Source organism: Nyctibius grandis, chromosome 5, assembly GCF_013368605.1.
Source record: "Nyctibius grandis isolate bNycGra1 chromosome 5, bNycGra1.pri, whole genome shotgun sequence".
Lineage (NCBI taxonomy): Eukaryota > Metazoa > Chordata > Aves > Nyctibiiformes > Nyctibiidae > Nyctibius > Nyctibius grandis.
The window spans coordinates 80,626,336-80,654,159 of record NC_090662.1 but is presented as its reverse complement, the minus strand read 5'-3'; the positions used below and the strand labels follow the sequence as shown (position 1 = coordinate 80,654,159).

The 27,824-nt window shown below is 37.5% G+C and overlaps 1 protein-coding gene across 2 annotated transcripts in view; it reads left to right on the top strand.

The window, feature by feature from the left end:
• Window positions 1-27,824, top strand: part of ATXN10 (ataxin 10) — a 108,551-nt gene that overhangs the window by 53,501 nt on the left and 27,226 nt on the right. For both annotated transcript variants that reach the window (XM_068402095.1, XM_068402096.1), the window contains exons 8-9: window positions 1,650-1,758; window positions 5,081-5,250. In XM_068402095.1, the coding sequence (XP_068258196.1) occupies window positions 1,650-1,758; window positions 5,081-5,250 (279 nt within the window). The remainder of the gene's footprint in view (window positions 1-1,649; window positions 1,759-5,080; window positions 5,251-27,824) is intronic.

Sequence of the window (27,824 nt, the reverse complement as noted above, 5' to 3'; positions counted from 1 at the left end):
TGAAAGTATCAAGTTTCAAATGTAGATAAGAATTTGGAGGTTCTTTTGTGCTTTTTAAATAATCTGTTCCTCTTCTCAAATCTAGGTGGAACAGTTGCTGAACTGAGCCAGATGGTTAGATAAGAGAAAGGGAGAGATGGTAGTATAAAACCCTGGGAAGAAATATGTAGAGGACAGTGAAGAAGGGTATTTAAAAAAAAGGGGGGGTAGGGAGGTGCAAAAGGACGAGGCTGAGAAAGGAAAAGCCACACCTCATAGTATCAGCTACTACATTGCATTGCATTATGTATGTGGGCAATGGGGTACACATAGGCAGCAAGGGCCGATGTACCCTACTGGTGTGATTTATAGTTGCCTATTGATGCTTGTTTGCTTTACAGTTGTAAAGCGCGTAACCTTTTCTTGTGCAAAGGTATGTGTTACGTTTATGAGCTGAAGAGGCTTTTGGTTAAGCTACTGTCTTGTAACAATGCAAAATGGCTTAAAAATTGTAAATACCTGCTTACTGTCTCTGAAATACAGTTGGGGTATTCATACTTTATAACAGGACGATGAGCAATGTATTCAGAGGCTGGTTTCATGCTGTTGAAAGCAATTTGTTGAGTAACTTAGGGCAAGACCTACACCTTCCTATACCTGTGTAAGGAAAAAAAAACCCGAAAGTACAGCTTTAGCACCTGGACCCTACACCGATTTGTTGTCTTCAAGGAGCATAGGATGGAGCAAAGAGTGGATATAATCATAGTAATTAATTACTGAACACTAATGTTGATTATTTCAGTTATGTTGTATTGATTATATGGATTTAAAAATATTATACTGTTGGTAAGTAAATGTCTCTTTGTCCTGGACCAGACAAGGCAGGAATAGCTACTGTGACCTATGTCTGAGCCTTTTCAAGGCAACTTGCAGTTTACGTACCACACCTTGTGTGGAATCATCTTGCAGTCACAGTCTCGTTCTTGAGCAATATGCGGTGTTCCAAATTATGCCATATGCTCTTAAGGTAGCTTCTGTAAGTGCTGGATTGTCATTATAAGCACACATCAACATAGTCTGTGAGGAAAAAATAGTTCTCTGGCTGCATAAATAATATGCAAATAAAATTGTGTGTCTCATACCTAACCAAAATGCTGCATCTATGATCCCAATCCTATTTACCCAAGAATAATGTAAATTCTCGCAGCCAAAGTTCATTTGACCACAGAACTTTACAGAATTCCTGCGGATAACAAATTGGTGTCTTGCAAGCGGTGTTTGTGTCTTTAAAGTGGGATGCTCCTACTGAGTAAACTCAAAGAAAACATTTATACAGAAATAATTTTCTCAGCTAGTAATTTTCTGCATTTCTGCTTTTGGAAGCTACTGTGTTTTTGTTAAAATTTTATCCCTTATGGCTCTGTTTTGGTTTCCCCATGATTTTTCAGGGCACATCTAACACTGACTGTAGAAAAGAAATTATTGCAGTGTAATACATTATTGTTATTATAGAAAGATATCCTCATTTTATATAAATTTATTCTTGGCAGTTCAGAAGACCTGCAAAGAACCTGAGGTGCTGATAGTTCCTGTCCTGTTTAGATCATCAATTTTATGTTCTTATGGTATCCTTCATAAGCCATTTTCAGAAATGTAATTTTCATTTACAGGATGCACTGGTTACAATTCGTCTTCTTGACGTTCTTTGTGAAATGACCTCAAACAACGGACAGCTAGAACATCTACAGGTTTTGCCTGGTTTGCTTGAAGCAGCTATAGGTGAGTGAAAAGCCACAAGGTTTATTAACTGTTGACTTGCTCCAAATCATGTTGCTCTGTGAATGAAAACATGTTTTTCACAACTGGTGGTAATTAGGATTCTGACCTTTTAATAAAATAAGTAAATACGAGATTGAATTAATCTACATTTTCAAATATTTGATTTGTTCCTGGAATTTTTCTGCTTCTCTACTTGCTCTGTTGGCTCCTATTACCCAACAGAGCCTTGATTCAACTGTCAGCAATGCGCTATTTATACAGTAGGAGTTGTGCAAAGGACAGCTGTTCCTATGTTCTTCCACTGGCTGAATGTGTGTGGAAGAATTTCCTCAAGAAGGAGAAAAGGACTTTTCCATGCCTATTCCCTTCTCTTTCCCAAATTCCTGAAAACTGAAACTAAGTACAGTTTGAATGTTCTTAATCAAAGTCAGTGACTTTGAAAGGTCAGTTTGAAAGAAGCTTTTTTCTGCTAAGAAACAACAAGCAGGGAACTGTACACAAAGAAGATTAAGCCAGGGTGGTCCAGAGAGACCCTATATACTTGGGGAGGAAGTATACATATACTGACCTGTGTCTTCCTAAATCTTAGCACTTTGAAACTGATGTATGCCACTGTTTTCTGAGAAAATTGTAAAAGTTTATGAATTTTAAAGAAAAGTATGTAAGATTTTGGCTAAAAAATAAAAATAAAAAGGCTGAAACAGCTGTTAACTATGACTATTTTGAGATGTTTGGAGGGTCTTTGCTGTAAAAAAAAAAAGAAAAAAACAAAACAAAACAAAACAAAAAAACCAAACACCAAAACCTAAAAACCAGCCAAACCGCCATTTTTGATGGCAGGTTCGTAGTTCTATTGCTTACAGTAAGATGACTAACAACGAGATCTATTGTGTACATGTGTTTTGAGGAAACTCAAAGTTATTCACTGCATCATCTGAATGTTTGTATAAGTCTTTCAACTTAAGCAAGAATTTCAAGGAGCTGCAGATCAGTTGTTTAGAAGCCTGGTAGGCCAGTCCTCCTTTCTCTCGCTGTGCACAAACTGACTTTTCTCCACAGCTGTCTCCAGGCTAATGAAACACGTGCGGGCTAGAGCATTGCTACCACATGCATCCTATGTATTTCCGATATGCCCTCAGCCAGCAGGAATTTATCAACCTCTATAGTTTCTCTTTAAGACTGCCTTTTGCCTACAAGGCTCCTTTAATCCTGGATTAGCAAAAAACTGTATTGATGTTTTATATCACCTTCAGTATTTAGTTCTGAAGACCAGAAGAATAAGGATAGGTAGTGCAAAAGATTTTCATCTAGTAGTTCTTTTGATGAAGCAGTTCTTCTCTTCAGTTTATATCATGAGAAATTTCCTATCGGAAATTACTAAGATTGATTGAAAGATCTGAAAAATATCTGAATGATCTTTTAAGTATCAGTTAAGGAGTGTGTTTTGCTATTTTCAGTAATTGTTGGATTAAGTTAGACAGTAATACTGCAGTGTTAATAATAATTTTAGCACTGTTAGCAGCTTGATTGCACAGTGTTTGGGGAATATCACCGGGGAGATAAATGGTCTTTTGGATTGAGGGGCATTTTGGAAGAGTTGCTCTTTGGGATAATGAGCAAATGGCAGACTGAGGTGTCCTTTAGTTGAGAGCATGGGCGACATCCCGCGAAAAGTTGCTATGTTGCGTTGATGTGCAGTGTTTGAGAGGAGCACTGTTCTCTCTGGGTTGACATCATGCATGGAAGGTGGCTGCTTTTCTTCCACCCTTTCCTGTACCTCTCTTTCTGGGTAGGTGCATTGCTCATTGCATTTTTTTGTCTGCACTGTAATAAAACCTGAAGTTTTGTTTACTTTTTTAATGGGTCTTTCTGTTTTGTTTTATTTTTTGGTTTTAATCCTTTTGTTCAAGGGGTCACTCTTAAGGGCAGGCAGAAGGTTTGGGAAGACTGTGAAATTCCCTCTTATGTGTATGTGTGTGGCAAAATACTAAGACTATAAGGCAAGGAAGCACACAAGGTTGAATGCCATGAGAAGGATGTGAGACTGCCAATTTTTATGAATTTACAAAACCAAACAAATTTCTATGAAAGAAGATTGTGTTAAAAAGCTATTCTATGATTACACTTTTTAGGAGCAATCAGGAGATTGAGTGATTGGTTTTTTTCTTAGTTGAAAATAAGAACAAAGATAAGTTGTAGCTCTCATATGAGAGGCCTCTAGGCCCTATTGTAGTTTCATATTTTAAAAAAACTACCAAAAATGTAGTAATCTCTCAATCAGCACAGAGATTTTTTCTTCTCCTGTGTCAGCCATCTGGGAGTGAAACTACAATACAAGGACCTATGAAGTTTCTTCTAATTTAAATCCAGGAAAACTAGTGCCCATTTCACTATGGATGTTGTCACATCTGGAGCAGAAGGAGCATAGGGCTTAATTACTGCCCTGTGCTTATAACCTGGCTTTGCTACATCTTTATTGTTCCAATGTAAGTTGCATGAAGTATCTTAGGGACAATGGCATGCCAGGCCATTTGTTAGTATTGCAGGTCGCTTAGAGGAGAAGTACTTTTTTTTTTTTTAATTTTTAAATATGAGCATGGCCTTTAGTGAGTTGGCTTCTCAGCTGTATGGACTCCCAGGTGTTCACACGATTTCAACTATTCTTCTGCGTGTGGTCTCTTTGTGGAATGTTGTTTTCACAGATTTTAGTTTCCTTTCTCCCTGACTTCCCTCTGGATCATTGCAGAAAAAATCCTAGTTGCTGTAAACTAGCATTTACCATACAGGAACATTAGTATTTGTCAGTTGACAAGGTTATGGCACTGAAGGATTTGTGAAGATGTGTCAATGTGCTAGATGTACTCGAAATCTTTTCTCATACTACAGAGATAGGAACAGACTGAGGAAGAGAGAAAAAAGTAATTCTCTAATTAGTATGTGTTGCTGTGACAAGTTTGAACTAAAGGAAGTTTTCCAAAAACCTTGTTTTTAGAAATATATTTATGGTGCCAGAATCATCAACAGCCTACAGATTTTGACTCTTCAAGTAGACACCGATAGCACCAGCCTTCAGGCTTCATGTCTGAACTATATAAGTGTGTAAAAAGGATGTAAAAATACATTCTGACCTTGGGATAACCTTTTATGGTTATATAAGCACAAATTGAGAAATTAAGAAAACTTTCAAAGTTTTTTTGACATATTGATGAATATCTGAAATTATGTTGGTTAACTTTGAACCTAACAATTAGTAGTAAAGCTCTGTGCGAAGTGATACTAATTTTAGTGTGTTAATTAATTAAAATATTCTTTTTTTCTGTAGATACCCTGAGATTGACTCATCTTGCTGGGAAACAGGCTGTAAATATTTTCACTGCCACACATGCTATGACAGGGCAGGAAGAAATTTTACATCCAGCTGTGGGTTTTAAATCTCACCTAATTCGTTTGATTGGAAATTTGTGTTACAAAAATAAGGAAAACCAAGACAAGGTAAGTTTATACATTTTTCTGGCAGAACTCTGACATAAGAACAGATGTATATATGCCTGATCATGACTTTACTGGTGAAAATATGTTGTTGATCTACAAATAGAGACTAGAATTGGTCATGTAAAGGAGGTAATTTTTTTTTTTTTAGTGTCTTTGAGTTACTATAACAAGTACGCTAACTTTTTAATAACAATCTTATGTGGGCCTGTCTACCTTTTACTTCAGTCCTAAAGGATGCAAGCCAGTGCCTAATTCCTTTATTGTTTTCACATTTGCACTTTCTTTGAAAAGAAAATGTCTGAGACTAAACCTCAACTTCACTTGGAAGGGAAGCGGATGGGAATCATTGCAGGAACTTAATTATAAATCCTTAAATCAGTCTGTAATGCTTTTTCTCTCCCCCTCCTTAATTTTTTTCATGCCTCTTTGAAAATATGGGTCTGCTTCCATTAAATCACTTTGAACCCTTTATCTTTAGAATTCCTGTATGGAAAATTAGTTTTGTTTCCACAATGAGGAAAAACAGGAAGCAGCAGCATGTTTTTAAGTATGAAACCTTTTTTCTCAGAGTGATAAAAAATGTAGCTTTCCTCCAGGACTTGTCAGACTAACCTGATTTCAGCAAGAAAAGCATTCATGAAATAATGTTGTCTTACGGTTCATCTGAGCACTTCCAAAAACCAAGTAGGTTACTCTTCTCATTCAGCCTAAGCACTCACGTAGTGTTCTACAGTAGCCTCAGCTTAGTGGAAGCTTTCTGTTTCTGTAGTTCTTCCTCGTGAGTTTCTTTTTGTAGAGAAACACTCTGTCGATTCCTGTATCTTCCTTTTCTCTTAGAAGTGGCTTTCCTTATGGCAACCTTGTCCTGGAAGGAAATGGTGTGGAGTAGCCTTTGTTACTGATAATTGTTATTGAACAGGGAAATTTGGGATTGTTTTCCTTTCTTTACTTCATGAATTTGAATCAAAGTTTTCACCTGCTGTCAAGGAAGCAATTTATAGGCTGTAAAATGAAAAATATGGAAGAAAGGCTGTATGTGGAAGAAGGAATAAAGGAGATGATGGAGCATTTTTACTTCTCTTATGATGTCAAATGAAGCCCATGTCAGCAAGTATCAAAAATACAATAATTAATACTGGTTATGCTGCAGGAAGTTACATATGATGACATACTCTGAATCTAATTCTGTGTTGCCAAGGAGCTATTGAGACATTGATAAATCAATGCAAAATCAATCTCTGTCGGCAGCTTCTGTTTCCTAAATATTTTTTTGTTGTTGATTACTTCATTTTACAAAGATAATGGATTCTTTTGTATTGATGCCATCAAATCCAGTTTCAATGGCTGCAGTGTCTACCAAGTTAGAGTTTTATAATGGCGGCAGGGCGTTTTCATAGTGTATGAGGGGAGCGCTCCCATTTCCTTGCTTTTTTTCTGCAGGGTAGAGAAATGGAAAATCTAAGGAATGCTACCCTCTTTGTGTGACAAATGCTAATATTATGGGCATATACATAGGAAATATGGTAATGATCCTCCCTTTCCCCATTCATATTACAGTATATAATAAAAGATTTTAGTATTTCTGAAAAATATTATTAATCCTATTAAACACCCTTGCATAGCTCTGGCTCTGACCCGTTGTGATGTAATATGTGTTTGTGTAAGTGAAATACATTTTTGTGGAATACCTTGTGATAGTGGAGGGGAGGAGGTTGCTTTCATTTTGAAAGGGTTGATTTACTGCTTATTGTTCATTTTTGCTGGGATTTTCAAAGGCCCCTGGAGCAATTAGGCATGCAGGCTTAGTGTTTTCAGTGGAAGCTGGGTATTAACTTGCCTTAAACTGCCTGCAAATATTATTGCTTTATGCTGTCTTGAAAATTACTTAGATTATTGTGTGTGATATCATGGAAAATCATTTAAGTGCCGTTGAAACTTTAGAAATGCCAATAGTATGATATCCTGTCTGTACCTTCAGTTTATTTCATACATTTAAATTGTTTCTAATAAAGGCACTTTTCATTTTTAAGGCAGTTTCCATACATAAACACATGCTTGTGAGGACAGGGCAAGCAGCCTGTATCATTGCACAGATAAGAAAACTGAAGTTTTGAGATGGGAGTGAACTGTTCAAAGTGGTGCGAGTGTCAGACCTAGAACTGAATGAAAATGGGATTAGTTCCTGGGTTCCCACATCTCTCTTCAGAGTAGTATCTCACCATATAGGTCTTATTTTATATCCATTATTGGGTTTACACAGAGTTTATTATTCTCTATTCAGCCAAAAGTAATGTAATACAGGGTAGATGGTGGTTTTTGTATTACAAGCCAACTGACCAATGCATCTGAGAGACCTTGGGCTTTACCATTGGCTGTTGCTTTTGTGTGACTTACCATCTGAATTATAGGCACAAGCTGAGGAAATGACTTTCTCTTCAGTCAGTTTAGATGGTTGCCTGGCATGAGAGGGCTGCACATCTCTTACCAAAGGCTCTTGAACAGCACTGTTAGTATTCTGACTCTTTAATGAACTGAGGCTTTCACGCTATTTTTCTCTAATATTTTTCTGTAATTTCCAGTCCCAGTAGAGCTCTTTTCCCAGTAATGATAATGCATTAGTAAATGGAGTAATAGCACACTACTAATAATAAATAATAAAAAATATAGCCCCTGTTTTCATAATATAACCTTAGTGCTTGGTGTTGGTCTGCCTGACTTGTTTTGAAAACATAAATAGTCCCAAAAGACTTGGGGCTCAAACAGTGGCTTGGGCTAAGCCCTCCAAGTAGACAGAGTGGCATTGCTGTCTTCAGGAGCTTCTTCAAGAGTTGAGTGACAACCTGTTTGTTCTCTGGGAGGTGGGTCTTGAGCCAGACTACACCTCATGCAGTGCATGTCTCCTGAAGTATGATGGTGTAGTCCTGCTGCATGGGGTGCTAGCGACAGTTAAAGCAACAGAGAATGCCTGGAGTGGGAGGGTAAGTGCTCTGCAAAGGCTTCTTCCCCAGCTCTGTTTGTGGTCTCCATCTGCTATAAGAACAATAATTGCAGGGGATTAGTGCACTGGTTTGTTGGCAGTGGTGAAAAATCTTGTAATGCTTTGGAACAGAGAAATATCTTCGTAATGCTTTATTGCTTCTTCACTTTCTGTTTAAAACCCTTTGTTTTTAAAAAGCATTCTTTAGCTTGTACTCTGTTATCATTAGGAATGCATTCGTTACATCTTTTCTTCCTCATAGTTTTATTTACACTATTGTGATAAGTTCTTAAGATATAAGGGAGTGGGCAGACATTTGAGCTGTAAACTGAGATGCAGTTATTAAAATGGGTCTTGCCAGGCTTACTGCCCACTCGCATGTTTTGCAAGGCTGGATGGGTTGGTATTTGTAAGAAAAGTGTCTGATAAAATGTTCATTTTGGACTGATAAATGTTGTGTACGTGCATGCCCTGAGTTGCACGTACTCTTGAATGAAGAGGAGAGAAGAACAAATAAAAGTGCTGTACTTAAGACACCAAGTGTTGAGCTAGTTCTGTGCTGAACCTGCCAAGAGTCTGCAGTGAATGTGCAGTTCTCCTGTGCTTTCTCTCTCTGTAGGAGGAAGAGCTGTCAAGAGTTATTGTCATACATGTGGGGCAGTCCTGTGGCTTGTATTTTGTTATGTCTCCTTCACAAAGATGCCTTATATGTTTTTATTAAATATACTGGAAGAAAGGAGGTGGGTTCTCGGGCTGAGCAAGGAGTGGATGGTTCGGCTGGTAGTTGATGAATGAAGTTATCAGAAGGAAAAAGTGAAAATTCCTCTATAGTCCCATCACCTTGTTTGACTTGCCTTCTCCACACCTCGGTTTATCATCTGACAGAATTTATACTGTTTTCTTGGGGGGAGGCTTTAGGCACTTATTTTCTGCTCTTGCTTTTGGAGCTATGAAGTGATGGATTCAGCTCAGCTCTTTCTGTTGGTTTAGTGTAGTAGAGCTGTTTTAGTAAAGAATAAACCTTATGAAATAAACCTAATGAATGAAGTACAGAGAATATAATTCTTCATTGTAGAAATGAAATAAGTACAAAATAGGTCATAGCAATTAATCTGCACCCCTGTTTGTTAATTTACAAGAATATTTACTGGTGAGATGACTAATCTCTGCCTTATTGTGACAGCACTGCTCTGCACAACCTTATTACCTTTCCCTAAAACTGTTGTTAATGTTGTGAGGTGTTTATGCAGTATGACTTCTTTGAAATACTTAAATTGATTTAAATTGCAAGTGTCATCAGCACTTGAATAAGCAACGGAATAGTGTAGACCTTACTTCGCATTGTTTCCTTTCCTCTTCTGTAAACAGAGAGGAATTACATAGACTTCCGTCACATGGCCAGGCTGGAGTTAGTAAATAGGGAATTAGGAAAGGAAGTAGAAAGCTTGACAAAGTTTAATTACAGTCTTTATTCACTATACACTTTAGCTCACTATTACCTCTGAGATCAAATGGGGGAATCTGAATCACCTGGGGGTTCTGTCTTGTGAAAGCCATTCCCGAAGGATGCAGCGTTGTCTGGAACAAGCTAGATGTGAGACATGAGCTGCGTTCCTTGCAATGGGGGAGCAGCCAGCTAGCAGAACATCGATGTGCTGAGATCATCCTGCCTTTTGAGAGGGATCCTGAAGGGAAAAATCATGACGTTTCTGAATGCAAAGTTAAACCTAACTTAATAAGAGCAAAGCACTTAGCTTGGGTTTGTGCTGTAATCTGGTTGCATTGGCTTTGCTGTGTTTAGCTGATTCTTGTTACTGATAGTATAGGTAGTTTATTGCTACCTGCTTACTTTTTCTAGCAACACAGTTAGTATGCTGGGACAGTTTGGTACATGCTGAGAGATCAGTATCCCCTGCAGAACAGTGAATATGCAGAAGTAGTTTTGAGATGTCTCTTTTTCTTAATCAGCCTGTTAAAAGCAAAACTGATCCCCTCAGGTAAAGAAAGCAATCCATACTGTTATGCCAAGGACATTTTAGATACCACAGATGCTGGTGGGGCCAATGATAGGCTGTTAATCTTTGAATGTGTGTGTTTCATTGGTGAAGTTGTTCTGGTGTTTATGTAGGGGGAAAAAAATTAAATGCAGAATTGTCTTTGGTATTGGCACCAGGCACCTTCTTACCTAAATGGAATCGCTCTAATGAGGTCAACAATTTATGAGGGAAGTTTTTTTCACATGCCTGTTTTTTATTTGATGTGTCAGCAATGCGTCCTCTAATGCAGTTGTGTTGGTTTTTGTTAATGGAGAGTTGAGAAAGGAAGTGTTTTGGGAGAAAAGGAAAAAAAAAAAGCTTCTACCGTTAAAATTAATTTTAATAAAAGTATCAAGTAAAAGATCTGGATGCTGTTTAATGTGTTTAATATAAATGAATTTTTCTTTATATACATCTAAGCCAAATTGTTTTTTATAAGACTAACTCCTTAATTTGAAGATTGTTCTGCCTGAAAGTAAGAACAAGATCTGACTTGTTTGGAATTCAGTTTTCTGTTCTTTTTTTCACTGGGGCAGGGTGTCCAATGAATCCAGTTAGAATACAGTTAGAAAAAGATGCCAGCACCCATAGATCAAATGTCACTATTCAGCTTCTTAATTTAATCTTCTTGCTGTAGTGATTATAAAATAGAAAATTTCAAACCAAAGACAAATTCCTTGTTTTGTTTTACAATTGGCTTTTTCTCACCTGAAGTTTTCAGAAAGACTGTATGAGCTTATCTGTTATTTTTCTTCAGAATTAATTTAACTTTTTAAAGTAATTACATTCTTCCTGGCATGGCAGGATTTGGAGTTACTTGCAATGAAGAGCATCCCACATTTATCTGCATATGCTGCTGAGAGAGGGAGGAGAGGAATAAACCACTTAGATTTCTTCCATTAGAAACCTACATAATTGTGACTTTTATGTTTTCCTAATGTTAAACATAAGCCTAAAATTGAAGAGATTCTTGGTTTACTGTTGAGCAAAAAAGGAGGAGCCTTTTGGATTTGGATGCTCTGAAGTGGTGAGCTCCTGCACACCTGACTGAAGTTCTGTGCGATTCCACCGTTTGGATGGGGCTATTCTACTGTTGAAGCCATCTGTATGTTTTAATGCTTTGCTAGATAAGGATAAAACATTCAGGGTGTTGCAGGACTGAGCCCTTTAATTGGTAAGTTTTGTCTAGGTATAGCACTGTAAAAGTCAGCAGTAAAGTTTAAAATGGACTTTCTCACACAAGGGCTTTAAAAGCCTAGGTTTTGCTGTGGAAATGAGATGTCTGCCTAACTGCCCCAAGTAGGAAAGCGTCTGTGATTCACAAGTGTCTTTAAAAATATCTGTGACAGCATATAAGGTAACTGTCTCTAGTCCTGGTCCCATACAGATTTTATGTTAGTCTTTAGCTCTGTCGCAATCATGAATCCTTAATGAAGTGCCAAGATATTCATCAAAGTGCTAGAGACTGTTAAACAAAAAAGAATCATGGGATATCTAAGTGGTGGGTCAATACGAGTAATAAAGGGTTGATGTGGGGTTTTTTTGCCCTGAGGTCAGAGATGTATGCCTAATGCAGTATAGCTTGTAAAGCACTGAATTATTTGTATAACAATGTGATTCATTTGTTGTTAGAGAATAGTACAAAACTTTATTCTGTTGTGAGGCAACAAGTTAATATTCCCTCTTGTCCTGTGTGAGGCATGTGAGGCCATATCTGAGCACCTAGTTTTCCCATAGAGACTTTTGGTCTATGGTTTTTCTTAGGTTTTTTTGTTTTCTTAGTTTGGTTTTCTTATTTTTTTTCCCCTTTATCCTGTTTTTCTTTGTGTCTTTGGGAAGAGAAAGGAAACTGTCAGTGACTGTCATCTGCAGTTTTGAATTTCTGCCATTGGGTGATGCTGTTTGTTTTAAATTGTAGACCTGTATTATCCTGCTCCTTGCTGTTTAGCGTGGCAACGCTTGAGCTAAGTTTTGGTGATGCCCGTGCCCAAAGGGAACCACAGTACTTGAACAGTCTCATTTTCAAAGGCTGCAGGACCAGAAGCGGAGGAGAGGGAGAGAAGGGTGGAAATCCCCATCTTTTTTTTTCTTTTCCTTTTTTTCAATTCGTGCTCTGTTAGACGCTGAGCGTCTACCTAGTTGTGTAAGCCTGTTTTTTCCCCGCATGTCATAATCATGTTAGGTCATAGAGGAAATTAGTTTCGTGAAATTGTGCACCATTTCCAACATAAAACAGTCCCTCTCCAGAATTGTTTTCTTTCACTTATTTATACCAAGCTTCTAAATATATCCCCAAAAAGGGGTACCTCACATATTGTAGACAGCGTTGATACTCAAATGTCCAGATACTGGAAGCTTGACTTTTTCTGTTACTTTGGAAGTTTCAAAGTTTTCTCTAGAGCTCCTACATTTTTCAGATTTGTAATGGAAAAATGCCTATTTCAGACCTGGAAAATAGTTCCGATCCTACGTAAGCAAATGGGACATTAAATGACTCCTGCAGTGGCTTGATTTTTATTTTATTGTGTTTTGCTGGTGATAGCAGTAACATAAAATTAAAGAGTATGAGAAACAATGCTAAAAAAGCCTCCTTTTTTTCTCCTGAATGAGCAATTACACCAACAGTTCATGTGCTGTATTTATCTTGTTCTGGTAAAAATTTAATTTCTTATCTACTTTGTAAGTCAAAATAGCAGCAAAAAAATTCTTCATTTAGGCATTTGAGAAGTTTATGCACCTCAAATCCTTTTTATATGTGTGTATTGCGGTATTTAAAATTTGAATCTGTTGGCTGTGGTTTACACATGAGAAACATTAATGAATGGAAAAGGGTGTTCTGTTTTGATGCTTGCTGAAATGAATTGATATACTGATGTCACATTGTTACAATATATAATTTCTTTAGCATGTGGGCAGACAAAAGCCTAATTCTGATTTGGTTTTGTCATTTCTGCAGCAAGAGGGAACAGACTGTGATTAATGGCTGTAAATTTACACTCTTCAGATCATGCTGATATGAGTAGGAAAATACCCCACACCTCACTTTTGTCTGTGTAGGCTTCCTGACCCTTTGGGGTAAGGGGCCATGGGAATGGAAAGATAGAAACACCTAGGACTGTGCAGGTGTCACACTTACTGTTCCTCCTTTGCATCCTTGACCAGGTTAGTGGGGCTGTGATTTCTCCATGGCAGTGTAATTGCTGGAAGCAGGGAGTGGAGAGAGCTGCCCCTCTGGTGCTGAGCTCTTGATGCTACTTGTAGAACTGTTAGAGGCAATAGCTCTGGAGGGAGGAATGTCTCGCCTGTTGTGGAGCACAGGCTGCTCGAGCTGACTGTCCACTTAATGTATATTCAGCAGGACAATAGCAATTAACTAGATCTAAAAAAAATTGCTCTGTTGGAATTTATGTTAAATGTGGAATGACCTTCTAGTATTTGAGATGTAGGTCATCTGTGGAAGGGTGTTCTTTAAAAGTTGAGAGAAATGTGTACTACAACTGTGCATTAAGGCTAACTGAGGAAATGCTTATGTCAACTCTGATAAATTAATTGAGTTATTTATTAGGAATGAATAATAAACAAGAATAGATGATTCTGTGGAGGCAGAATTACAAAAGAATATTATGAAAGCCAAAGTCCTTCCTTGCTCATTGCTAAAGGTTTAATAAGATACTATTGCAGCAAAGTGCATTCTAGTTAGCATTCAGTATTCACCATGTCCGCATTTCACTTTTTTGTTTTTAAACTAGACATTTGAGAGAGATTTCCACTGGAGGGAGGGGGACTGGAAATGAGGATGCACATGCCTGTGTAGGCAAAGGTTCTGCCTGTTCAGCTCGTATTTGCAGGATTCCATTCAGTTATCTTTTCTGCTTGAAATGCAGAGCTCTTTGAAGAGCTGCAATAACATAAAAATAAGTGGTGATCACTTTGCATCCTTTTATTAACTATAGATTATCTAATCTGCTTGCTATCAACAGCCAATGATTGGAAGAAACCTACCTAGCTTTTCATGCCTTCTTTTATCTATGCAGTGGTAGAACAGATGAAGAGAGGAAAACTTCTTGTAATCTCTAAGGAGATTTTAGAAAAATATATCAGTTCTCACATTGTTTGTTTAAGGACTTCATAAATAATGAGGATCTTCTGTCTGTGTTTTGAGGGAAAACAGACTTAATATTCCCTTTACAGTCTATTGATATCTTTATTTTGGCAAGTCACATTAACTTGTGCTTTTTGAAAAATTTCTATTCTTTAATGAAAAAAAGCTCAGTGTTTCCATAAAGAAGTGGCAGAGATAAAAATTGCCTCATTGGTGAACATTTAAATGTTTGAAACTGCATGTCTTCAAGTTCACACATCATAATTGCAATCAGTCAGACTTGTGCAGTTTGTTATGGCAGAAGTGGTTTGCTGGAAGGATTTCGAAGGGATATTGACCCAAGATCTAGCAAAGACACTGGAAAAACAATTGACTTTTAGTTTAAGTTCCTTGAATGGAGCAACATCAAAGTACTATGTCAAGTGATCTCTGTGCTGAAAGTCAGAGCACCAAGAAGATGTTGAATTAATCCTTTGCTGTTTGTGAAATGCAGAATGAGCTAGATTTGCAAAAGCCAAGGTGATGGCTTGATTGTATGTATTAAGCTTTAGTTGACTACAGACTGCTAGCAAGATTCCTTCCATCATCCCTCCAAGCATTTCCACCAGAAAATACCACAGGACTGGTTTCTTCTATCACATATCCTGATGCTAAGCTCTTCTCTAAGGAAAGAAGAAACGTACACTTCCAATGTGAGTGTATTTCTTGCTCGTGAGGTTATCACTCAGTAGGATAAGATTAAGTGTTTGCTAATAATCGGTGTATATTCAGGGGTAGGATCCCCATGGGTTTAGTGTGAGAGAAACTGAAAAGAGAACAGCATTGCACAGCTGTTTGTCCACCTTCCAGACACTGGTACAGCATCCTGTGGACTCTAGCAGGGTTGTATCTGCTTGGAAAAGAAAAGTAATAATACAAACATAGTATGCCCAAATAATCCTCATCTCCAAGACTGACTTACTAAATTTTCAGATACATCTTCACAGTCTGATATTCTGAAATGCACTGTTTTGGCACTGATTGAGGACTAAGAGAAAACAAATGTCTGTGTGCAGGTTCCAAATGGCTAAAATAGGTATAGAAATTGTTGGCAGTTGTGGTACACAAATAAGGGATGGTTTTGACCAAATTCATTCTTTGCAAGATAAAGCAAGATTGAAGTTCAACATAATAACTAAGATGTAATCATTCTGGTGTGTTATCATAAATGTCCTGTAGGTATATGAATGTTTAGTGATCTGAGGAGGAGGTACAGAAGAAAGCTCTACTTTGTTTTGCATGTACTTTGAGCACTAACCCACACACTTGTAACAATTTGTTTCTGAAATTGAGAACATACCCTTTCTGTAAAGGTGGTGTTCTTGTCTTATTGTTCATTGTTCTCATTTATGAAACAGAATGTTTTCCATAATTCTAGGGAATAGAGAAATTGATAATCAATACAAATTAGCTATTTTCTGGTTTACTGTCTGTAGTCTGCATAATTTTATGTATACGTAGGCACGTGTGCATGTGTATATTTTATATATAGAGAGACACCTGTGTGTATATATAATATATAAATATATACATTAATATATACTATATAAATATATACATGAAAAAGCAGTGTAGCCAGCAGGTCGAGGGAGGGGATTCTTCCCCTCTACTCTGTTCTCGTGAGACCTCACCTGGAGTACTGTGTTCAGCTCTGGGGCCCCGAGCACAAGAAAGACATGTTGGAGCAAGTCCAGAGGAGGGGTCGTGAAAATGGTCAGAGGGCTGGAACACCTCTCCTATGAGGGCAGGCTGAGAGAGGCTCTGGGGAGACCTTATTGTGGCCTTTCAATACTTAAAGGGGACTTATAAGAAAGATGGAGAGAGACTTTTTGCCAGGGCCTATAGTGAATGGGCAAGGGGTAACAGTTTTAAACTGACAGTAGGTTTAGATTGGACATAAGGAGGAAATTCTTTACTGAGAGGGTGGTGAGACACGGGAACAGGTTGCCCAGAGAAGCTGTGGATGCCCCATCCCTGGCAGTGTTCAAGGCCAGGTTGGTTGGGGCTCTGAGCAGCCTGGTCTAGTGGAAGGTGTCCCTGCCCATGGCAGGGGGTTGGAACTAGATGGTCTTTAAAAGGTCCTTTCCAACCCAAACCATTCTATGATTCTATATACATACACACATATATGTATATACATACACACACACAAACTGATCAGTTGCCTCAGTATACTACTGTGTGTGGGCTTCTTTGGAAAAAATACAGAAGAGGGGTTGGCCTGGTTTGGGTGTTATTTTTGGTTGAAACTAATTGCATTGTACATCTTTGGCTTACTAATCTTCCCACAAACTGTATTTGTATTATTCGTATATACTGTGAAAGAGATTTTCAAATATGAGACTAATCAATCTCTTGAGTAAGAATCACAACTTTTGTTCCATTCCTGGGAAAAAAGTTGCATTGTTAAATTAAAAAAAAAAAAAAAAAAAAAAAAAGAACAATTTCTATGTACCTGTTAGCTCTTTTCTCATTGGTGGCAAGATGTTGTCTTTTGGCATTTCTCAATTGACTTTGTTAAAAACTGAGCTATGGAGCAGTCTTAATGATGTGAAAAGGAAAAAAGAAAAACAACACTGATACTTGAAAACACAAAAAATTTTGTATGAACATAAATTATATGAATTTATAGAGGCTGAAAAATCTTACTTTCCAAGCCAGCAGTACTTTGAAAACTACAAATGCCAAAAATGTGCAAGTCTTGAACAACATATGTATTCCACTGTGCAATTTAGATAAGATACAAACCATGGAAATTATATTCCCCTGATGACGGTTTCCTGAGAACGCCCAATGCAAGGGATGTATTTGCAATACGAATGGGTATAACCAAGGCTGTTGCAGTATTTTAATTTGAGTTTGAGATTAATTCTGCTTGTGTAACTACAGAAATATAATTTTTCTGCTTTTAAGTGTAAGAAAAACTTTTAGATCGTTGACTGCCTCTTGAAGTAAAAATACCTAGTGTGCTTCATTTCAGTCCCGTAAGTTTTGAGGTGATGTGTGTAATATTTCAGGTTGCTTTAATATTTTAAGTTATTACAATCTGACTGATATTTCAAGTGAAATATTGAAACTGGGCTTAAAATGAGGATTAGCTTCATCTTGAAAATAAAAGTTTTTGTATTCTTCACAAACTAAAATAAGTATTGAGTTGCTTGCTTTGTTGTTTTTGTATTTTAGCATTACAGTCTGCTTTGGTTTGACATTAATCTTACCTATGACAAAATAAGAAGTGTTTAAATTTTGGTCTAGAAATTACTGTTCTAGAGCACAATTATGGAGCTCAGTGAATTCATATTGAAGTGGGCAACACTTCTGTTGAGTTTTAGTAAGGGTAAACTACATTTACCTCCCAGTCGTTTTTTTTCCTATCTTTTTAGAAAAGGAGGGGTGCTACTCATGCAGCTGTTTAGGGCTTGGAATTTTCCATAGGACAGTTTCCAACTTCTCTAAAAATCCTTTCACCCTTTAGTCCAGCAAAGTTAACATTGTGCATTTCGCTTTGGGAATATTGAAAAGCTTTATTTCAGGCAATTGTTCAGTATTGTAGTTTAAGAAAAAAAAACGTTTTGTCTGCAACAAAAATGGGAACAGTTCAGTGAAATTAATAATAGAACTGGTAGGTTCCCTTGAACTTGTGTCTAACTTATGTTCCCTTGAAATTAATTAGGTGTCACTACCTTTGGTATTTTCTAACCACATCTATTTAGTTGTCTCAGCTCTGCCTGTTCCTCACAGCTCCAGTCATGAGAAGCTGATTCAATTTGAGAGGACATTCACTGCTGTCATTTCTTCTGGAACTTGCGATTCAATTGAAGTATTTGGTGGTTGGGAGTGTCGCCTTTTAATTCCAGCTCTTGAGTTGTACAATTGCATGAGCACCTCACCATTTAATGCATTTTTTTGAAAGTGCTTTTAGAATTTGTGGCTGCTGAGGAAAAAAAGCTTTAAAATGCTTTCTTAATTTTAAAAGTAAAAATGTCATTTTTAATGCCCCTACAATAGACCAATCTGGTGACAGCTGACTGAGGTTCTGATTCAACACTTTTTCTCCTCTCACCTTCTGACCCACCATTACTGGTCACCTGCTCCTGCAGGCTTTTCTATAAAAGTGTCGACCTGTCCCTTTTGAAAATCAACTTCAAAGAAAACAGTGTTTATTAATAAACTCCTTTAGAAGTTTTCTTTGTTCTTTAAAAAAAAAATAGTGGCTTGTAGATCTTAAGAATGTCTTTAAAATGTTTTTAATTTTTACTGATTGCATTTATTTTGGTACAAATTTCAGCCCACTGAAATGCTACCCTCCAGCTCTGTTCATACAAGATCTTTTTTCTTTAATGGACTTACTAGGAAGAGTTACTGTTCATGTGTAGGTTTCCTTTAATGAAGTTTTACTAACATGATGTGTGTATATACTTAATGTAGAGTGATGAAACTGTGTCTTGAAACAAGAACTCTTTCTAGTTTTCAGTTAGAACTGCAGTCTTGACTATAGATACAGACCTCTAATCAAATGAATGTTGCAAGAAAGGAAATAACAATAAAATGAAGATAAACAGAACAAGTAAAATTTTATAAACTGTTGGCTTAGTGTCTGAGGATATATATACACATAGTTTTGCACAATAATATTTTCATGTAAATTGGCCATATGAAAGGATACATTTATTCTGGAATTCTTAAAGCAATTTGAACAACACCTTTACAAATTTAAAAACTTAGAATTCAGTTCATCATGGATATATGAGTTCAGCTAGAAGCTGGGAATTTTACTGTCATAGAGCCTGCAGTTGTTACTACCAGACAGCAAGACATTTAGAGACATGAATACTCAAAAAAACCTCTGGTAGTTGTAATTTAGAGGTAAATTAAGAAACTAGTATGCAGTCTCCTTATATACAGCTTCATGTATCATCTCGCTCAATAGCCTGAGGCGTTAGCAAGCTTTCAGCATGAAATGTAGTGCTAGAGCATGCATACCTAAGTTATTGTATATCATGCATATTAAATATATGGCTTTTATAGATATATAAATCACAACATCATGTGATTTAAATGTAAAGTTAATTTTAATCTCAACAAGGTGGCTAAATTTATCTTAATAAGATAATCTGATCTTGTGCAAAGGTTATGCTTCATGAATCATTAAAAGAAAATGCATATTCTTAGAATTTCAGGTAAATGTAGAGAATAATTGCTCAACTTTCTGTAAGTCTGGATAGTCAGCAAAGCAGCACAGTCAGTGTCACGTGAGGATTGGGCCAGTCTCTAGTGGGTACAGCAAGTAAAATATGTTAGGGACCATTTCTAGCCTTGAGGACAAGTTGCAGGGTTTGGCATGGCTCACATCCACATGACAGAATTCTCCTTTATGAGCTTCACTTCCTTCACCTTCATCTTTCCCCACCAAAATCGAATCACAGGACTGCCTTTCCCATACCTCTCCTTGGGAAGAGCCTGTAGCCTACACTATATACCCAACCATTCCTGAATGTCCAGAGGAGTGCTAGTTGTCATGAGCCAACAGCCTCTAAGGGGCCATCTGAAAAGTACAGCAGGAAAGGGCAACCGCAAGCCAGTGCTGGAGCCAGCATCCCAGCTCTGCATCTTTTACTAATGCAATTAGCAGCTCTGCTGAAATGAGTTGAAATGACCTAAGTTTGTTGCAGCCTTCAAACTTCAGTAGTGTGTTGCTCTTCTAAGATGAGGTTGATGATCCTTTCCTTCCTTCCACCCTACGTTCTGCATCTCCGTGTAATGATTCTTGTACTTATTTTGATCCAGTAAGAGGAATTTAGACCTTGTGTCCCATTGACTTGGGCCATGGAGACCCTACCTCAAGACATTCTGAGTGGGTAAACCTTTGACAACTCATTGCCAGTTCATTTGCAGATGTCTTGATTGCAGCAGGCATAGTTTTGAAGCTGCTATGCCCTGCTCCTGTATATAATCTCATTACATTCTCTAGTTCCTAACCTTTTCAGTGGGTTTGTTTTCCTTGAAGTAGCTTTCAAAACACAGATGGCTCTCAACCTGTAGGAGAGGGCTGTTAAGTATTGCATTTATCTGTTTGTCAAAGGGTGCTCCAGGCATAGGTATTTGGAGTCATCAGTGGCATTTCAGAATACAGTTGAGCTGGGTTATGAAGCAAGTGGATTGTGGCATTTCATAACTGACTTCCTCAGCTGGTCATGAGGGAGTAGTGTAAGGTGCACCGGATTTATTCTGCTCTTAACATATTGGTATGTTTGTAGATAACTGTTGGAAGGGCCAAGTACTGAAGTATTACACTGGTGTAACCTAGAGTATAATTTGGCTTGCTTTCTGAATGCTTTTGTGGTTTGCCATTGGCAATTTGGGACTCTGCAAAACTATAATGGAAAATTACAAAAACTTCATGCTGCCCGAATCACACTTTATAATAATTGTCAGTGGGAAAACTCTCTAACATTTATTTTTAACTGCAGTTACATTAGCAAAAGAGTTGCAACGTATCAAGATAATGAACAGTCGTTAAGAGATCAACATTCACACTTATTTTCAGTTAAAAATGAAACACCATACTAGCAAATATCCTGGAATTGTTGAGGGATTTGGTTCTGTTTGTATAAAAGCTGTAAAAAAGATTCCAAACCGAAGTAAACCCCTTTTTGTTCTGCAATGTGAGGAAGGTTAAATGCTTGAATAGTATGCGTGCACAGGGATTTCCCCCACTTAACTAATTAAGGTGATAAAGAATAACACTTTAATGCAACTGTACTGGTTTTACAAACCTTATGTTAATATTTGTCTCTTTAAACAACGGAAAAGGCTGGTTTGTCATCTTCCCATACATTATCTTTTCCAAGTTTCCTATTAGCGTACAGTGCTGCTAGATGCTCCATAATAGGTGGGCAATTCAAAACACCTTCATTAGTACATCTCTACTTCTCATTAAATGACCAGTTTATGTAAGACACAGCTGATGAGAAATCAAATCAAATTTGATTTAAAAAATTGAGATTTATAAAATAACATTTGTTGAAATAGTCATTGTTTTTTCACAGGGTGCCATAAAGTGAGAAGAACGGACCACATCGTGTTACTGACTGCTAACTTGAATAAAGCCTCTTAATGTATTTGAACACTTTTTGCATAGAAAAGTGTTTCTCTCATGCCACAGCTTCCCTTGCATTAATACTATGAAATCTTTTAAATACGTCAGTGAAAGTCGTCTGTTTCCTTTTAATGTTTGGTTTCAGCATGTGAAGAAATTCATTTAGTCCTGTCTGGGGTACCCTGGTTTCAAGAGAGTATCTTCTTCAGGCAAAGTTTCTTAACCATGAGGGGTTTTTTTATTCATAAAATGTGTGACTATATAGTTTGTCTCAGTAAAAATGGTTGCTGAAAGTAGTTTGTGAGATTATTTCAGTCATGAAGAAATAAATCCAGTCTGACTTGTAAACAATGCTAAACTGAACCAAGTTACTCTAGTCATCTTATAATTGCTTATTTATGGTAATTTCTTATTTTTGACACTGCTTACAAACAATTTTGTTTTACTTTGCATTAAATGCCTTTTACAAAAGCCACAATACCAAAAAGAGGCAATAAAACTTAAATATGTAAACCCCCGCAACCTGTCAGTCAGTCTGTTATTGCTACATGTGAAGCAAATGTGGTAGTTTTAATCGCTGTTCTTTTAGGCAATATGGGCAGAAACTGATAGCTGAGTATACAGAGCTTACGAAAGAGGCTTGAAAGGAGCTTGGGGTTTGATCATGTTTCAAAAGAGGACCTAGTCCTCGTTATGAAGTTAAGCTGCAACACTTCGACTTTCTCTTACCTTATCCTGAAAGTTCTTGGGATTTATTTGTGTACTGAGCATTGAATAAATAAAAATTGTACTGAATTTGGGTGTAAAATGACTTGGAGGAAGCAAATGAAAGGGCTTTACCAGGGAAGTACTTAGACCAGAATTGATATTTTGTACAGGATTAGAAAATAAAAAAGCCAACAGATTCCTTTGGAAAAATGAAAGAAAGCTTACTTGATTGGCTTTGTATTTGAAATGGTATGCCACGTGTTCTAATTTGGATGAAGAATACTCTGTGACTTGAAGATATTACAAAGGAAAAGGTTATTGGGAAGAAGATACGAATCAGTGTCAGCAGAACAGTGTACGTCTAAAGCTTCTTTCCTCCCAACTTGAGACTTGATTAGCACCTTCATTAACCTCCTTTGAAACCATCCCCAGTAGGCTGTACGTATTGCTCTGCAGTAAATTGAGACCACATCTGTTAGTCCTGAAACAAAGCAATTCTTGTAATGGCAAGATTTGGGGTTTTTTTTTCTTTTGAAAGGGCTATAGCTCTGTTATTTGTATGTTTCTTGGAAAATGTAACGTTTCATATAAAATGGAGCGTGAAATTGGCATTGCTCAGTGAGAAGTGTTATTTACTGCGGTATTAAGCGATGGAGTTGTATGGCTGGCTACAGACTGCTGAAGGCTTCCCTGACTCGTCTGATTTAAACACAAGCAGCAAACACCATTAAACTGTCTTCTGGCTTTAGTAGTCAGCCGGGTCCTGCAGGCTACCATTTACAATTTCTGTAGAGTTCTAGAAAGGCATTTTACAGTCCTTTCCTGAAACACTTGCTTTATTTTACTATGCTTTAACCTAGTGAAAAATGTAATTATCATCAAGGATAGCTTTATACTTAACATGTAATGGACTGCACGTCCTTTACACACGTACTAGAAAATTAATAGCTTGTTCTTTGACCCGTCACTAAAATCTTGGAAGCTCTGCATACAAGGGAATGTGGGAAACAGAGAATAGCAAATGCCATTAATAATGTTTATGTGCTGTTTTCAATCTTCAGGGCCTACTGGCTTTCTCCTTTTTTTATTTCCCCCCATCCCCCTTGGCTGTAAAGTTGGGGCGATAAAAATATACTCAGTAACTTATTCTTTACAGTTCCTTAAAAAAATTTTATCACTACTAAAGTTCACTTCATAATTGCAATAGGAAGCTCTGGGGTGTGTCATTATGGGAAACTGCCACCACTTGGGTGGTTGTGGTACTTTGCTTTTAGTCTTGAGTCTGTCAGTGCACTCCCAAGTGCTGAAGTTCAGTGTGGCATGCTGTTGTATTCAGCAGCAGAATTTTACCGTGAGATGCAGCAATCACCAGTGCAAATAGTTGTACGTTTTGAAATCATCATAGATCTTTTCTTACACAAATTTTTTCGTCATTTGAGTATTGTGTGTTGCTGTCTTTGCCACAGATGAATTTATATGTCTGACATTGAATTTTTTTTTAAACCCTTCATCAAAGTGAAATAAAAGGAGAAGCTAAGTCACACTGGACACAACAGTCATCATCATTAGAGCACAGGAAACATCTGATTGGCCATTTATTTTGCTTGCTGAATTCAGAAGTTTCCAAGGAAGAGCTGTAATCCCTGATGTTAGAAGTAGAAGAAATTTTGGAATACAGTGGTAATGTTGGAGAGCAGTGGCACATGTTGGCCTCGATGAGAGTGTGTATTCATCAAAAGAGGGTATGAATTTGAATTGCTTTTCCTCCTTTCCATTCCTGCTCACTCTAAGTTGTAAGAGGTGGCAGTTTTGGGGATATTTCAGTGGAACTGGATTTCAAGGAGCAACTGGAATATTGAGAGAAGGTAGCAGCAAAGCAGTGTGTGCAGGCTTTGGGGAAGAAATCAAGTAAGTACCAAAGTTGGCATGAGTAACAGAGTGTAAGAGGTTAATAGAGAGTCACAAGACTGTTGTGCTGATTTTTGGCTAGAAGAGTGTGTAATCATGTGTAGAACGGTAATGAGGAAATCTTCAACAGAAACATTCTGTAGTAATCTGTTTCTCTGTCAATGTCAATAATTTTCAAAATTGGGATTGTTTTATGGAATGCCTGAAACTTTTGTTCCAGAAGGAAAGCTATTGCAACATAATATAAAATGTGAAACGGAAAAGAAAAAAACAACAACAAACAACCCCCCTCCCAAAAAACCCAGTACACACAACCATCAAAACGTAGTCCCTCATTTTAATTGAGAGATGCTTAAAATGCTTTGTTAAGCTTGACATGGAAGACAAAAATACCATAGCCACCAAAACACTGGCAGCTTACCAGAATAACTTGGAACTTCCTATTGCAATGGTGATTATGACAGCTGAGGTGAATCATGTGACTTACCAAACATTTATCTCTATATTTTTTCAGAACTTTGGAGTAATTTGAAGTCTTTGGTTTTCACTCTGCTTTGGAACAGAAATTTTTATGATCTTGTATAAGTTATGTCCTCAGCCCAGTTCTAGTCACATAGCTAATTCTTACATTTAATTTCCTTTAACTTTATTTTTTTGTTCTATTGAAAGAAAAAAATTAAGAGAACCTCTTTTATAACAATGATTTGAAAATCAGAAAACTAAGACCATCTGATTACTGGTTTTAGTGGACTGAGAATAAGATAGTGACTAGAAGTAGAGAAACAAATACTCTGTTGTTGATGTGAATTTGTACAAATTCTACTGATATGAAGCACAGGGATTTCATACTGGACAATTCTTAGCACCGTTGTTTTCTCTTACTGCTGCTGCCAGGACAGGCAAAGACCAGACTAGCAAATATTGGGTGTTTCAAGCGAAATCCGTCTTTTGTTGGACCTTATTTTATCCATGTTAAGTAGCAGATCTAAAACTAAAAAGAGCTTAGAGCCTGCTCCTCTTAGCAGCATCTGTTTGTTACTGAAAAGTGGTTTCTGTTTTAGGAACTGTAAATAAGTCAAAGCTGAATTGTTTAAAAAACAAATGAACCAATTGTGTTACTGTCTCTTGCGGGAACCTATTCTGAATTCTCAAGTGTGTATATTGTCATCTCAATGGCTGGAAACTCCTGTGTTTTGCTCTTGGAAAGACTAGTGGAAAAAATTATTCAGCAACTGAGATGACTTGTTTTACCCTCTCCTAGTAGCTGGACACTCCAGCTTCTGCTTGTTTTGGCTCAGACCTGATTGTGTGCTTAGTACCTTCATGTTCTCTTTACTTCTCTTCCCCCTCAGTAGCGCCAAAACCTTCATCTCCTGAACCAATTCTCTTTGGAGAGTTTTAGGGTATCACAAAGGAGTCCCACTTTTAGATTCTACAATTTTTATTATTATTAATTTTTATCTCCCAGAAAGAGACAAGGGAGAGTTGAATAAAGCTCGTGTCTGTCCAGGAAATAATGCTGAAAGAGGGAGAATATATTTGAAATTGATGTAGCAGGAGCAACAAGTTTCGTTGCTGTCATTTCTGAATTTCAAACATTAAAATGTTAAATACACGCTTAACCTAAACACTGTAGTAGGTGGAAGAGTATTCTGGGGACACTGCCTTGACTGAAATGGACATAAAGATCTCTCTTAGCTCTCAAAAGTCATTCACGCTGGTGCAAGGAGCTCTCAAACTAGCTAAGCAAGTCTGCTGTGATGTCCTGGAGAAAGGAGCCTCTGTCCACAAGTATTTCAGTAGATCTGCAGGATGTGGTGAACTCCAATAATAGACTTGATTGCCATAAGCCACAGCTGCCTCTATTCTAAGCCAAAGTTCCTGTAGTCTGCAGTAGACCTGGGAATCCACTAGCACTAAGGGATTACAGTGTTCTTTTGTCCTTTGAAGTAGAATCTCCTGTGTATCTCCTGTCACTTATACTACTTGGAAAAACAAACAAAATCCCCCAAAACCTAGACTCACAAATGAACAAAATGAAATAATATCTTTCAGTACCATCATAGCTGCAGAGGAGTAGATTTGTGAACCTAACCATTTGATATATTCCTACTCTTATTAAGCTACTCTGTTATTCAAATTGAATGCTGGATTCTGCCTAGATGTCTGATTACTCATTACCTATCTTGTTGAGCAGGTCTTGGAGGAAAAGTGACTCCTGTTGATCAGCCTGTTTGACGGCAGGGCCTGAAGGATATATTTCTGTACTCGGCACTGGTGAGGTTGCACCTTGAATACTGTGTTCAGTTTTGGGCCCCTCACTACAAGAAAGACATTGAGATGCTGGAGCACGTCCAAAGAAGGGCAACAAAACTGGTGAAGGGTCTAAAGCACAAGTCTTATGAAGAGCAGCTGAGGGAGCTGGGGTTGTTTAGCCTGGCAAAAAGGAGGCTGAGGGGAGACCTTATCACTTTCTACAACTACCTGAAAGGAGATTGTAGCAAGGTGGGTGTCGGTCTCTTCTCCCAGTAACAGAACAAGAGGAAATGGCCTCAGCTTGCACCAGGGGAGGTTTAGATTGAATATTAGGAAAAATTTCTTCACCACAAGGGTTGTCAAGCATTGGAACAGGCTGCCCAGGCAAGTTAACGGTTGGATTTGATGATCTTAAAGGTCCTTTCCAACCAAAATGGTTCTATGATTCTGTGGTTCTCATTAAATAGTCATTATGTAGTCCTCATGTGGTACATTCAGCAGAAATAAGACTTAGACATATCTTTAATGATGACAAAAGATTGGCAACAGATCCCCAGTGTGTATTTCATTAGATCACTTTTCTTTGGCATGATTTATTCTGGTATGATTTTCTGTGTGAGAAAGTCATGACTTAGAGACAGAAGGGACTCAAAGGGTCATAACCATTCACCTGTCCAGAGCAGGACTGGTTAGAGTATTCATGGTTAAGATTTGTCAGGTCGTTTGTGGAGGCTTGCAATATTGGAGACTGCTCCACGAGTCTTTGAGACTCATGCTTCAGTGTATTGCAGTGCTTGACTAACCATTACTGTTAAAAATACTTTCTGAATGTGTAATGTGAACCTTCTGTTCATTAGGCCCATTACTTCTCATCCTCCTGGATGTAGATAATAGAACATGCTTTTTTCCTTGAAGCTGATTCAAGATTACTGTGTTCACTAGCAAGCTTCTGCCATGGGTTAACCATGTTTTTTATGGTCTCACTCTCTTTTGTTTTTATGAATTGTGGTTTTTAAACCTCACTTCTATTCCTTTCTTTATTTTCTTCCCAGCCAGCCGAGATATTTCTTCAGTATATTGGATTGTGCAAAATTCCTAACTTTTTACTCTAGAAAACATGAAGTCATCTTAGTTTGTACAGTTGAGGAATCCTTTTTATTAACTCTCAGGTATTAATACAAAGTTATATGAGTTTATAGGAATAAATTTATATGAACAGCCTGGCGTCCAAAATACAAATTAATTTAAGATTTCTCTGTCATGTAAAGTCAGTGAACATGCAGGATTATTCCAACAATGGGCAAGAATCATATTTTTTCTACAACTGTTTCTGTTTGTTACATACTCTCATAAATTGTTTCTGACAACTTTTTCCAGCTTTATAACCAAGAAAAGGTCGTATTAGGGTAGAAAGAATCTGGTCTTGAACTAATGTGAGGAAAAGAACGG